This window comes from Haliotis rufescens, unplaced genomic scaffold (assembly GCF_023055435.1).
Source record: "Haliotis rufescens isolate VD_foot unplaced genomic scaffold, xgHalRufe1.0.p SCAF_6, whole genome shotgun sequence".
NCBI classification, from domain to species: domain Eukaryota; kingdom Metazoa; phylum Mollusca; class Gastropoda; order Lepetellida; family Haliotidae; genus Haliotis; species Haliotis rufescens.
Genome location: NW_025964334.1, coordinates 25,735,703 through 25,751,191, shown reverse-complemented (window position 1 = coordinate 25,751,191; position 15,489 = coordinate 25,735,703). Strand labels below are relative to the sequence as shown.

Below are 15,489 nucleotides of genomic sequence, written 5' to 3'. Positions count from 1 at the left end.
CTTCTTACAGCCTACCTACCAAGAGGATGATTATCAGCGTAGATTTGAGCCACCACGCCCGTCACCGCGCCCGCCAAGCCCACGGCCGCCGAGTCCGCCAAGGCATGCTATTCAGAGTACTTCAGCAGTGTACCCAGAATATGTAGAACAGCCCCAAGAGAGGTTGGATATATGTCCAGAGGATCTACTTGAGTGTGCCTGGCTTGACTTTCCCTGCTTGTAGTCTGCGGAAGCCCAGCGCTGCCTTTATCTATATGGGTGTCCTAGAAACAAGCTTTATCAATCGTTAATGCTTTTTGACAATTAAGATCTTGATAGTTTAGTTGATGTAGTTTAGGTAACATTTTGAAAAGAAATGTTTAGTAGCTGCTAAAGAATGAGATTTTACTTTTTACATTTGAGAAACCTGGGGTTTTTTTTCGTTGTGTGGAAAATTCTTCTTTTTTACAGATTAATTATTCATTTGATATTAATGAGCTTTTAGCAATTGTTTAAGCAGGGGGAAAGCAGAAGGGTACTGTTCAAAGTGCACAGTTTGACGTTGGTATTTTGGTATTTTTGGTATGCATGACCTTTCTTTACCAAGCCGTTTTCAACCACATAATATGTTTTTGCATCTTGGATATTTTCCCAGTTCCAATTCTTCTCATGTTTGGTTCCTTTCTCCTCCCACCACCAACACGGGGGAATATTCACACAATTATTTTGAGATGGTCCCTTTCCTCCATGTTAAATCCTCTCCTTGTGCTGTCTACCTCTGGTCCTGCAAGAGTTGTCTTTCCTGATTTGTTGCAGTTGCTTGCTTCAGTTTGTAGCCATAAAGTGACTGCCATCAAGAGAACAATGTAGTCTCATATTTTCATATTTCTTAAGGGGCGGTGGAGTAGCCCATTGGTTAAAGCGTTTACACGTCAAACCGAAGCCCCAGTTTGGATTCTCCAAACGGGTACAATGTGTGAACCCCGCAATATAGAAGTTTTCAGTCTCTTTTCAATGCAATACTGAAACAAGCAACAACTGTGACTCAGGAACGACTTGGTTGTTTTTTTATCAAGATTTGATCTAAAAAAATGTACTAACACTTTATTATGTTTGCTGCGAGATGGTACTCATATTTAGTGTTTATTTTAGTTAACTCTAACCTGTGGTTTAAAACTTTGACGGGGATATTTAGCCTGATCTATAAATCTCTCGCAGATAATTAGTATTATTATTTGCATATATTTGTAAATATTTATATTTAAAATATCATTGCACAGACAGGCTAACTAACAGCCTTTAATGGCTGTTTAAACACTGCTATCAAGTCGAACATATTGTAATATATTACTATTGTTGAATATTTTAATGTCAAGTAGAGCCGACTCCATTATTACTGTTTCATTCCTGTTAAGTGGTTATGCTTTCAGTAATGTACATCTGCTTTTTGACGACGGAGGAAAATAATTTTGACGGTGGTGATTGTTCTGATATTTCTAGAAATCGTCCCGAAATGAGGCGTCAGTCTCCTACATCGTCACGAGATGAGGAAAACGCAGCCTACCTGGATGAGCTGAGGCGGGGTGGTCATCAGTAAGTGTCCCCCCGGGGTAGAATAGGTCTTCAGCAACCCATGCTTGCCGTAAAAGGCGACTATGCTTGTCGTAAAAGGCAACTAACGGGATCGGGTTATGGTCAGACTCGCTGACTTGGTTGATGCATGTCATCAATCCCAATTGCGTGGATCGATGCTCATGATATTTATCACTGGATTGTCTGGTCCAGACTCGATTATTTACAGACCGCCGTCATATAGCTGGAATATTGCTGAGTGCGGCGTTAAACAACAAACCAAGTTGTCCACACAGCCCTGCTGCATGACAATTTTTTCACAAGGCTGTAGTGTCTTTATATCTTGTTTTTTACCAAGCTGCTGAGGAAAAATATGATTAGGTGATCTGAAGCTAAAAATACGGTAAATTTAGGATATTTTTTTGACTAGCCACAGTCACCATAGCCTCTAAGTATTTTGAGTAATGTGGGAGGAAGCCTGAAGTGATGGAGGTCTCAGATGTTTACCACTTGGTGAAACCCATAGCACGGGTATGGTGGCAACAAACCTAGAAACATAATCAGGGCAAAGCAGGATTCGAACCCATGATCATAGGTTTCTGGCTTGCTCAAGGGGTGAAACTTTGACAACTGGGCCACTTGTGGCCAATCGATTTTAATGTTATGTAGTTTTGAGAACACTGACAAAAATGCGTGTTCATAATTCTGATAATTTACTCCAAAAATGGAAAAGGAGAGTTTTACTTGGAAACAAAACTAATATATTTAGTTTTTATTGGCCATGAGTAGTGTTTCAGTGTAGAAAAAACAAAATCTTCTTTGGCCAAACGGAAGCTTTTATGCAGAGGAGAATATGCAGCTTGAAGATGTTGAAGATGTTGAAGCAAATGTGTTTTTAATCAGTTTGAAAATATGACGATTAATTGAAATGTTTTTGTTTATAGAGTTTACGAAGCACTTCATGAAAGAAAGGGCAAAAATCAAAAAGAAATCTCAGTGAATAAAGGAGACATCTTGCAGGTGAGTGTCCCACCACCCCCTGGTTACATCCCCTGGTATCCCTCAGGACAACACCACTCCCACCACCCCCTGGTATCCCTCAGGACAACACCACTCCCACCACCCCCTGGTATCCCTCAGGACAACACCACTCCCACCACCCCCTGGTTACACCCTCCCCTCAGGACAACACCACTCCCACCACCCCCTGGTATCCCTCAGGACAACACCACTCCCACCACCCCCTGGTATCCCTCAGGACAACACCACTCCCACCACCCCCTGGTATCCCTCAGGACAACACCACTCCCACCACCCCCTGGTTACACCCTCCCCTCAGGACAACACCACTCCCACCACCCCCTGGTATCCCTCAGGACAACACCACTCCCACCACCCCCTGGTATCCCTCAGGACAACACCACTCCCACCACCCCCTGGTTTCCCTCAGGACAACACCACTCCCACCACCCCCTGGTATCCCTCAGGACAACACCACTCCCACCACCCCCTGGTATCCCTCAGGACAACACCACTCCCACCACCCCCTGGTATCCCTCAGGACAACACCACTCCCACCACCCCCTGGTATCCCCTAGGACAACACCACTCCCACCACCCCCTGGTTACACCCTCAGGACAACACCACTCCCACCACCCCCTGGTATCCCTCAGGACAACACCATTCCCACCACCCCCTGGTATCCCCTAGGACAACACCACTCCCACCACCCCCTGGTTTCCCTCAGGACAACACCACTCCCACCACCCCCTGGTATCCCTCAGGACAACACCACTCCCACCACCCCCTGGTATCCCTCAGGACAACACCACTCCCACCACCCCCTGGTATCCCTCAGGACAACACCACTCCCACCACCCCCTGGTTTCCCTCAGGACAACACCACCCCCTGGTATCCCCTAGGACAACACCACTCCCACCACCCCCTGGTATCCCCTAGGACAACACCACTCCCACCATCCCATGGTTACACCCTCCCCTCAGGACAACACCACCCCCTGGTATCCCTCATTGCTTGTTCTTTGATGGAGCACTCAGCAATATTCCAGATATAAGTTATGGTGTAGATATTTGAAGCTGGACCAGACAATCCAGTGAGTGAACCAAAAAAGTTGAATTAGGTTTGTTTCAGTCATATATATACCCCAAGTCTATGACCTGAAAAATCATACTCCAAATAGATTAATTCTGGTAAGGTTGGCCACTGGTGTGTTTGCTATAAGTAGTTACTGGCATCAGTCCCCATTTAATTCACAGATTTGACCAAAAAATTGTTTTCTGTTTGCTGCAGGTGGTGGACAGTAGCCGGAAGTGGTGGAAGGTGCGGAACTACAAGGGCGAAATGGGTTATGCCCCTTACACAATACTGACCGAGGTCAAGGACTTGGGATACGGAACGGTTAGTTGGTCACGACACTAGATTCAATGTATTCTCGTTTTATGAAAACTCATCTGTTAAAGAGAGTGGTGAACAAATATCATTTGAATTGAATTTTGAATATTGTTAGCCTTTACTTTTTTAATGCTTCACCACTAAATCCTTGCCTTTCATTTTGTAGCTGTATGTTTGCAATCAACACTTCACATTTAGTTTTCAAACTAATGTCATGGAACTTACGCCATGTACAGTCTTCCTTGTACAGATTCAATTAATAGACTTATTGACGTGTGATGTGCAGGCTGTCTGGGTGGTCTTGTTTTCTACATTTTCTTTAAATCGTTCTTCTGGAAACATTCAATCATGATGGCGGTGGGACCGTCTTTGTGCTATGACTATCATAAGCCAGTGTTAAAGTATGGGAGTTACGATCGTCTTTGTGCTATGACTATCATAAGCCAGTGTTAAAGTATGGGAGTTACGACCGTCTTTGTGCTATGACTATCATAAGCCAGTGTTAAAGTATGGAAGTTACAATCATCTTAGCGCTACAACTATCATTAATCGGTGTATGGGTATGGGACTTACGCTTGTCTTGGCGCTATGATCGCTTTGTGTGACGGGTCCCTAGTTGCAGTTTCTCCTCCTGACTACACTTGGAAAGAAATAAGTATTAAACTGAGTATAATCCTTGCCCAGGACAGTTCTCAGAGCCTGAAAGGTTTGCTTACATATATATTTGAATTTCGTGTGGACCATTAATGACATATTCTATATTTTGTGAGCATCAATAACATGGAATGTTTTACTTTGTTTCAGTGCAATACTGATTTAATAAACGTTGACGTACATGTTTAGATAAGACAAAGGTACACAGTATAACAACAGTATAAGTGTTGAGGCATGTCCGCTTCATTGCATGATTATTGCAGTGTTGCAGTCTTCTGTGGACCTAAATATTGTGAATGGAAGGCCCTTGTACACTCGTGTTTGCAGACTCTGGAAAGACTGCATGCACCCATTGTTGTTCATGACTATCTGCAAAGAATGAATCTTTTCTTTCTTTCAGTAAATAGTTCATCACATGACTATCACATGACAATCATGTGACTGTCATGTGACAATCATTGTCCTCTTCTCTGTGTGGTTTAACCTATGACCTAATGTAGATTTCCCATTTAATATTGCCGACATTTTGCACATGTAAATGTGGCTTAATTTAAATATTATTATTCATTGTGAGGAGGTTTCAATGCATTTGAAATATGAGGTATATAAATGTCATAAATGTCACTGCAACTTTCTACAATTACAACATTTCCTTCCTGATAAGAATATTGGTCAAAATATTCAAAACATGTTGTGAAGAAAACTTTTTGCTTTTATTTGTCAACAAGAAGTCATAGATGAGATCATCAACCAATCACATCTGTCATCTTGGTCATGTGACTGTATCTTTTATTCAGGTTCCCCGCAATTAGTTGCGCAGCGTTGATTCCGTAGGTAGCCAGCTGGAGTATTTACAAGCTTGCCATATTAACCCCCTGAGTGTGTATACACCGCATCATACAGTCTCTTGTCTTGTCTTACATCATACTTGCCATACAACTTCTTTCATTCAACCAAGGAAATTGTCAAGACTAAAATTATGAAAAGGCGTTAATTTTGTTGTGGTTCTGATTGCCATGTTTATATAAATTTTGGAGGGAGAATATTTCAGTGTCAATAGAGTTGTGATGTGTGTGCCTGTTGGTGTGTAGTGTGTCTGTTGGAGAGATATGTGTGTATCTGTTTGTGTGGTCTATGTATTGGGGTTGTTGTCTCTTTATCAAGAACCTTGTTTTAAAAAATATATTTAAGAAACATGGCCAGAGCCACAACATTATCAATTGTATGCCTATATTGTATTTTGATACAAAAAATTACCCCCAAAATTATTGTCAAAGTTGAAATTGTTTTATTATTTTGTTTCAAGAAGAAAGAAGTTGTCGCTTGTTTCGACTGAGAAATAACAGCATGTGGAGTGTTGTTGGACTCAATGGTTCCCCGGTCTACTACCATGTCTTGTGTTGGATAGTGGACATTCTTCTGGAGTTGTCATTAGAACTTAAGTGTTGTCATAGAAATGAGTTGTCCACTGGGAATTCTGATTGGCTGAAAACAGATCCAGTTAGATCTTACTAATGCAAGAAGGAAATAATTAAGTTCATGCAAGTTTCATTTATTGAGTTATTTATTTTTCAAATGGCATCTTTTAAAACACAATTAATATGATGTTCTGTAACCTTTTTTTATTTAGTGGCCCTCCTTTATTTCATGATTTGCTGTATTTGACCTCTGAGCATTAACCTAGCATCAGTCTTGTGAAAGAGGGTGGGGGGTAAAATGTTCGCTTGTCATACCCCAAGTTCAATTTCCGATATGGAAACAATGTCTATGGCCCATTTCTTGTGTCCCGACATGATATTGCTGGAATATTGCTAAAAGCAGCATAAAACTGAACACACTCACTGATTGTTGTGAGGTGTCAGGATTACATTGGTCCACTGCCACCTTGTCGTGTCTTCCTTGCATTGTGATAAACAAGTGTTATGGGACTTACTCATCAAACATAGCACGTCTGAAAAATAGAAAGACAATAACAGAAGGAAGTGATTTTCGTGTTAGTTCCTGGCTTTACAGTTTTACATTGGGGTCTCCTTAGAACAATTTATATTAGAGAGATATTTAACTCTCTCTTTTTTTTTAAAGAAAATTATTTTTTACAAGAGCTGTTGTTGTTGGCTTGGGCTGAGTTTTTAATTGACTGTTTTTCTAAAGTTTGTGGAAATGTTAGTTAGAGATGTACAATGGTTTTGTGTTGGAGTATGTACAGAGAAACACTCATCACCAGGCTATTTATCTTAAATATATGATATCTTTATTTTGTGTTAGTATGTCTTTCTGTCCTGTCTCTGGGTCCACACCCTTTCTTCTCAAGCTCCCTCAGTCTTATATCATTTCAATTCGAGTTTCTGACACAATTCAAATCTTGATTGGAATTATTTTATTTAAAAAGTGCATGCTTATACAGAGATTAGCCACTTCAAATTTTGTCCATGGGCTGGTTCATTGGTATTGACAGCTATGTGCAATTTATTTCTTTTTGTAATGCTGGGAAAATATGTCTTTAGAAATTTTAGTATTTTTAATTTGTTGGTTTTGTTCTCACCTTCTATAAATGTTGAATCTTTCAACTGAATATTAAGACATCATTTGCTTTTTTACCAAATATGTTTGGCCTGGTGATGGGTGTTGTTAACATCAATATCTTGCATGGTGTGTAACATGTCATTGGTTTAATCCTTGTGGTGCAAAGAATTAACAAAACTGGTCTTCTTGGATAGCATGTGGATTTTGAGCAAAACAGATTCTGTGCCCATGTTTGTTTTAACATCCCAATGGGGATCAGTGGCCACAATGAAACAGCACCTGGATCGGTGATGGCCAAGGAAGACAACTCTTGTAGTGACCTGCTTGATCATGATGCTGACACAGCTGGTATCATTGCTCGCATCATCAACCGCTGGTTGGACTGCGGGGCAGGGTGGCCCAGTTGTCCCAGGTGCCACAGTTTGCTGCACAGTTGCATCCCTTGGCATGATTGTGGGTTTGAATCCTGGATTTGCCCTGATTATGTTTCTTGGTTTGTCATCAACATACATGTGCTCATGGGTTTTTCCAAAGTGTGCAGGGGCGGTCGGGTAGCCTGGTGGTTAAAGCGTTCGCTCGTCACGCTGAAGACCCGGGTTCGATTCCCGACATGGGTACAATATGTGAAGCCCATTTCTGGTGTCCCCCGCCGTGATATTGCTGGAATATTGCTAAAAGCGGTGTAAAATCAAACTCACTCACTCACTCACACCAAAGTGTGCATGTCCTTTTCTCCCCCACTTCAAGTTGATATAACTGAAATACTGTTCAAAGCTGTCTTAAACTGAACACTCACTCACTAGCCCGGACTTGTTTCCTTTACGGACATTGCACTATCCAGTAGCATTGCAGACACTTGCATTCATTCATTCATTCATTCATTCATTCATTGACTCACTTGCCTACCTATTCACTCTTGCAGAATGGTTTTTTTCTCCAATTTCTGTTTTTTCTCTTTCCTAATTTAACAGTTAATAGTACAGCTGAAAGTATATTTGACTTTAATTTGGTTTTGTAGGGTTAATGTACTTCATGAATATAGCATTCCATATTTGTTTGTTGAAAAAGTCTTGAAAAGAATTTCAGTTGAATTTATATATGCATAGAAGTCCTTTTAGGTAATAGGATATCAGATTGTTCTTAGGTGAATATACAATACAATATCATTTCAGGACTTGGGCCGCGACCGAAACAGTGGCAACTACAACAACTTCCTGCCTAACGACCAGCCACCAGCGCCCCCTGTGCCACCTCCCGCCCCTGATATTGGCAGGAGCAGACAACCCAAAAGAGGTGACTTTAAATACTTCTAGGGTCGTCAGCTGAAATAATCTACCCTTACCAGTGTGGTTTTATGTGTTCTGTTCAAAGGTCATAAATACTACCAAAATTGGCGAGATTGTGAGGACAATAAATCTGTATTCTCAATTTTATTACAAAATGCCAATAAATTTATCGTCCAATCGACGAAATTGTACATAGATTTCCGTGCAGCTTCATTGGCAGAAAAAACAATGTCACATTAGATAGGCTTGATACAACAATACCCATCACTCTGTGTTCCTGAAGGTTAGATGATGTGCAATTTGGGGAGTAGGAGGACCAAATAGTTCCTGGTTTAACAAAGAAACGGTTGTGCCACGATGGTCATTACTCCTATGTCAGTTTATCATGGACTTAAAGGGGCGGGTGGATAGCACAGTGGTTAATGCAATCGCTCATCAGGTCAAACACTGGGTTCGATTCCCGACATGGGTACAATGTTTGAAGCCCATTTTTGGTGTCCCCTGCCGTAATATTGCTAAAGGCGGCATAAACCATTCCGACTCATTCATAGACGTACTGCAGTCGAAGTGCTGCAATTGCTTTGTGAACGGGAACAAAATGACAACATGAGATACGATGAAACAGATTAATAGGAAAGTGAGGGTATGAGTTTCAAGCTTGTCCATATCTATTTGATTTGTCATAATATCAAGTCAGTTGTGTGTTATTATTTTTTTCCAAATCTATGCAACTATAAGGGAGGGGGGGAATCGATGTTAATATATATTTCATTGACTGTGTCATTATGTTCATATCATTCCTCATTAAACATGTGTATTCCCAATACAATGTTATAGTGTCAGTTTGCAAAAAAACAATGTTTTATACAAACATTGAAACTGGTCAGTAAGAGTATCTTCCCTTTTAGAATCACCTTCACTAAAAGTCTATTTCCTTTTGAACAATGAGAAGGTTCTTTAACCTTGAAGCTTGAACAGGAAGTTACTGAAGGGGAGGTAACTCTTACATGCCAAGGGAGACAACTACTTTCCCTTTTGCACATGAAGTATTATAGAGGTAGGAGACATGTAGGTTAAAGCAACACCTGCTTGAATTATATATGTATGTATATTGTATTTGTATATTCTGGAAACATGTTTTGAAGATTTTAGATTTAGAAAGTGTACTGTTTATATTTGCTTCACATTCAGCTGAAAATTGCCGCTTGTTATAATTTAGAGCATTTTGCTCACTGCAGAACAAGAATTGATCTGTACATATTTGTTTCTGATGCAACTTTATAATGTGGCCTTAAGTGCTTTGAAAGAAGATTGAATTTATTATGAACTTTTGTATAAATTTTGTTATTTTATCAGTTAGATATGTTTTTAATTTGAAAACATTTCATGTCAATTTAATCACAAATCATAAAGCACTGAATAGATCACCCATTAGCGTTGACATAATTCTGGTACCCGGCTAGTGAAAAGGTTGACACTAATTGGTGCTTGGAATAAAATAACAAAAGAATTATTCTCAAATATTAGAGATAAACCTTCATGATAGGTTGTTGATAAGAAAGAAGTTCTTTTTCTCCAATGACATTTTAATAGGATTATCATAGTTTTTCTTGATATGCTGGTACTTACCTGGTTGAGGAAGCTTCAGCCGAGCGTTGTGCAGGGGCGTCTTGTATAGTTAAATGGCAGTGGTGAATGTTGGTCTCTATATATAAAAGGTCAAAGAATATTTGACTACGAGTTGCTATTTAAATCACCTACCTCCCAGAAATGAAAAATAAATGTACATACATTGATTTGGTTGATCTGTAAAAATTGTACATTTTGGTTTATGGTTCTTTGGAATAAGCAGTAGTGTATTCTCAGTAACACCAACTTTTCTTTATGTTTTGAAAATGTGAATTTTGTGTTCTCCAGTATTCTTGCATAATAGCAGTGAAATCAACATTTGATGATTCTTTTTGGAATAAAATGGCAAAAAAAAGAGCCAACTGTAATATGCTGAAAATGTTGAAATATGAGTTAAGGATTTCAGTTATCAAATAGCAGCATAATACCCATGAAAATATAACATTAATAACCCATACTCCCCAGTCTGGGCGATATAGGTGTTATTAGCCTCGTGTATGGTTAGCATTATTCAGCATATCTGACTCATTGATAATGGTAATATTTGTTATGATTATTGGAAATTTATGATCCATTATATTTTTGAAACCATTGTACATGTACTTGTACAACAATGGAAACATTTGTATCCAAATGTGAATCTATGACTGAACTAAAACCAAGTTACTATGGCAAGTTTACACTGTGTATGGCTATTCCTATAACAGTAGACAGATAATGGCTCTGATTGTAGTCACTTTCAGGTATTTTCCTTGAGTATTCTGATTGCCTCAGGCTTGTATCACTTCTGTATTATTTTAAAAGTTACTTTTTTTATACACACATTTCAACCAAATTTCTCAGTCTAAGGTTCTTCTTCCACAGAGAGGAGATAACTGCTTTGATTTGCACTAAATCCCTGAACATGGCTAAAGGCAACTGATTCCATAGTATTAAGAGGTTACTGCTGGGGTCACAGTGTCAGTTGGCATGTTTCCCAACTACTCATAATTGGTCTGCACATTTACAAATATCAAATCACTTATCTGCAATATGACAGATGTTTGATCACAACTTGACTTATGTCACTTTTTAATTAGAATTTGATTAGCAAATCAACTTTGCAATATATTTGTGTATATAGATTTTATTGACAAATATTACCAGCCAGATAATTAGACACCTGGGCTGATGTTAGTATTGAGTACAATAGAGTATTCTTGTCATCTGAAACCATGCTGATGTTCAAATGATTATTTAGTGGGGAATACTTCGAACCTTTAGAGGAGACTGATTCAGAGTACTTAATACCAGTTAATATTCTGTATTCATTAAGATAGTACTTCCTACGCAAGTATATATCCATAAGTTATTCATCTAACTGTGTACTGTTAAGTAAATATTTGTTGTATAAATTCATTATATTATCTTGTCTCCTTTTAAGGTGTTTGAAATATTCTCCATTTCGCCTCATTTGTAAATTGTTTTGACAGTTTTGTAATTTTGTTACTGCCCCATGGTGAGGTGATGGAAATGGGCCCTCATTGGTCAGGTTTGCGTTTTGTCATGCATGTTACCATGGTTTCAAAAACATGCCTCCATGACAGCTTGTTACCATGGTGATTTGTTGCTATGGTAACGAAAATGTCATGATGCTGTATTTGATTCGATTAATTATTCCCATCTGTCTGGTTTTCTGTATTCTTTTATATATTTTCTGGTGTCCTCTCATCATTATAACGTACTGACAAACTACTCTGGTTCATAGTTTAGAAGCTAATTTTGTAACCCAAATCCTCATTACTGCATCTCCTTGGCAACAACCTTTACTAAACCCTTATTTGGCAATGGAAGCATGCCATTTACAGCATTTAGAGGGGTCATTCCTTGGCTTCTCAACTCACTGTCTTTAACTTGGTTAACACTTCCTAACTGCGTATGATAACCACATCACAAACATGTCATCACAATGCCTGCTTATTGAGTTCACTTCCTGCATTGCTAGCCTGCACTGTAAAAACGGATAAGTTTGTAATATGAAACATTGAAAGATGGAATATGTATTCAAATTTTTTTGGGAAGTAAGAAAACAGTATTACACCTCTTTTTGTTTTATGAAAAATGACTCTGAACAGTATTAAAATCTTCAGTAATGCTCATAGCTCGATTTACAACTTTGAATATTCTTGCATGTATCTACTTAATCTATGTTTCTCTATGCCAATCAAGCCTCACTCACCAGCATGTCACATACACATAACCGCTAATCAGAATGGATTTTATTCAAGACATCGCATGAGAAAATTACTTCAGTTTCGTCTGTATGTGTACATTTTGCTATGAAATAATTTGCTCGTGAGTGTGACAGTACTACAGTGTATTCTGCATGTTTTGCCTGATGTTTCATGCATGTTCGGGCTGACAAGGCTTCTGCAATCCTGACCAGAGTTATCCCCCTTTCATCACTCTCCTATGCTGTAAATGACAGAGCATATCAAGTTGTGTTACCAAGTGAGGAAAATGTCAAACATATTTTGAAATATATTTATATACAAAAGATAATTACTGCATGTATTATTGCTAACATTTAAATAAAAAGCAATATTTGTACTCAGAGAAAGTTGGTTTGTAGTTTGTTCACAAAATTGGACGGTTTTATTTTGTTCCCAAAACAAACATAAATGGTGGCATGCATGACAGAGGTAGTATTGTTAGATTAGCTTTGTTGGTGATTTCTCATGGTGTGATGAAGAGCTGGATGGTGTGTCGTGGACAAATTGACGATGGGACGGAAGCGAGAAGGATCATACTCAACAACCCAAAGCTGTAGTCACAAGGGAAAAGGAGAGAAATTAATGCAAAGCTAACTTTGATCGTTGCTACCATGCTTCATCCTTTGTCGGGGCCCAGGCCTCAAATATGCTGCCGTTTGCTTTGCAGAGTTGTGTCCCTTAGGTGTGCCAGAAATCTATCATCATGGGTTTGAATCCCAGATTCGCCCTGCTGTGTTTCTAGGTTTCTCGGCACCAGACCATTGCTGGTGGGTTTCACCGAAGTGGTGAACATTAAAGCCGGAACGACCTGCGTCACTGTGGGCCTTTCTCCCACCTCAGCTGACACACCGTGATGGACTTGTGTAAAGTGGCATCAACAAAACTCCATTGCAGGATCAGTTATATTAGGCAAAAAATAAACATACATGGTTTCCAGGTACTGGCACATCAGAAAATGGTGCAGCATTTTCTTACTTTTTTGGACAACTAATAAATTTTGCTCATGTTTTACTTTTCACACTAAAAACACACCAATCTCCCAGAAGTCACTGCTTGAGAAACAAGTGTTATATCTTTTCAGCCTAACTATAACTCGGGGGTGTTTTGACATGTTATTGCCCCTGCTTGCAGCATCATGTTCTGAAGTCACTCAGTGTTGCCTGTGAGGCCAGCCGAACTCCACGACACACAACATCCAACTTGACCATGGAAACATCAAAATGCAACATTTTAGTTAATTCCAAATAAGGACACAAATTAATTATATGATCTTCATCCAAATCTGGATTCAATGTTCAACTTGATTTGCGCATCTGAGGAAATGAAAGACCAGGGTCCCGTTCCACAAAGCGATCTTAGTGCTCAGACTATCATAAGCCCATATTAAAGTATGGGAGTTACAATCATCTTAGCATTAAGATTGCATTGTGGAATGGCACCAGGTGGGATAAGCGTCTTTTTGCCCAAAGAATGTGCATAATTTATGAAATGAACGCAACTTTTTTTAAATGAGATGAATTAGAATTTTTTCTTTTTCCAAGCATTTTACGTACTTGTACAACACTGAATGTAGTGAGATGTGTCAAAATGATGATTTAAGACTTTCAGGAAGAGTTAGTTCCATCATTGGAACGTAAGCTATTGATCCAAGCTTCATGTCCAAGGTTGTGTGGGTGAAGTTGGTGCAAATATGTGATATACGATTCATCTTGTGTCACAGACTTGCTCATAGTTTGATGTCCTCGTGAATTGGAACAAAAGACCTTTGTCACTCATTTTTAGCCAACGTTTGTACTTGGTAATGTCACAAGTTCAAAGACCGCCTCTGTGGTCTTGTGGTAGAGCGTCCGCCGGAGAGCGGAAGGTCCAGAGTTCGATCCCCGGACGCGTCATAACAAAAGACGTTAAAAGATGGTACTTGTTGTTGCCCTGTCTGGCGCTCGACATTAAGGGGCTAAAACAAGGACTGGTCGGCTCAGAGTCAGTATACTGTGTCTGAGTGGGGTATTCATGTTAAACTGCGGCATGGTATCTCAGTGAGCTAGCACTATAAATCGGAATCAGTCCGGACTAGTACAAGCAGCCACACCGCGCTATATAAGTGCAATAATCTTGGACGGACGTTAAACCCAATTTCACCTCACCTCATAAGTTCAAAACTTGCAGGGGCGGTCGGGTAGCCTAGTGGTTAAAGCGTCCGCTCGTCACGCCAAAGACCCGGGTTCGATTCCCGACATGGGTGCAATGTGTGAAGCCCATTTGTGGTGTCCCCCGCCGTGATATTGCTGGAATATTGCTAAAAGCAGCGTAAAACCATATTCACTCACTCACTCACTCACTCACTCAAAACTTGCAAGCTTAAGGAAGAAAAAAAATCAGTTGAATGATCATGTTACCAAGTTGTCTGCGTCTCTAGTGGGCCTACAGAGGTTCTTTGTCATAGTGTCGTCTTGTAATCCTGATCCACCTCATGACATTTCTCACTGATATAGCAGATTATACATTTTGTTACACCTGCCATGATTGTCATGGAAACGGGTTCATAGAGAAACCTAAGAGTGTCCCGAAGTGCAGTCATTCAGGTGTGGTCTCTAAACACCCCTGTACACAACTAGTAATGTCATATAATGTTGCCCTTAAGGACAAGGGTATAGGAGAAATTATTTCCAGTATTTCTCACTCAGTGTTATGACAATTTTCCCCTCGTTTGCAAAGAGGCCCATAGCAATACAACATAATATGAATGCATTGTCATCAATAGTTAAAGATGTTATCCATTTTTATGACACCACAATCAATTTTTTTTTAGTCAATGAACCTGATGATCATTTGAGATCAGCAAACTCTATCTACATCCTCAGAAAGGGGTTCGATTCCCCACATGGGTACAATGTGTTAAGCTCATTTCTGGTGTCCCCACACTGTGATATTGCTGAAATATTGCTAAAAGCGACAAAAAATCATACTTACTCACTCTACATCTTCAGAAAATAATACTGGGTGTGAAACAATGTATAAAGAATAACCTACTTGCAATGAAAAATTATGGAGAATGTCTTCCTAGTGAATTATTGTTGAAAGTTCCCAGTCCTTGCACTGTTAATTCAGTTTGGACAAACAACCCGTAATTCCTCATTGCAAGTAGGTCATTCTCTAAATCTTTACTCGGAAACACAGTAC

At 39.5% G+C, this 15,489-nt stretch overlaps 1 protein-coding gene across 5 annotated transcripts in view; it reads left to right on the top strand.

Moving 5' to 3' along the window:
- LOC124111441 (epidermal growth factor receptor kinase substrate 8-like) overlaps positions 1-15,489 on the top strand; it is a 113,447-nt gene that overhangs the window by 74,832 nt on the left and 23,126 nt on the right. For 3 of the 5 annotated variants that reach the window (XM_048385897.1, XM_048385899.1, XM_048385896.1), the window contains exons 15-19: positions 11-162; positions 1,480-1,572; positions 2,496-2,571; positions 3,864-3,971; positions 8,315-8,435. In XM_048385897.1, coding sequence (XP_048241854.1) covers positions 11-162; positions 1,480-1,572; positions 2,496-2,571; positions 3,864-3,971; positions 8,315-8,435 — 550 coding nt within the window. The remainder of the gene's footprint in view (positions 1-10; positions 163-1,479; positions 1,573-2,495; positions 2,572-3,863; positions 3,972-8,314; positions 8,436-15,489) is intronic. The other 2 variants (XM_048385900.1, XM_048385898.1) reach the window with 1 other exon arrangement.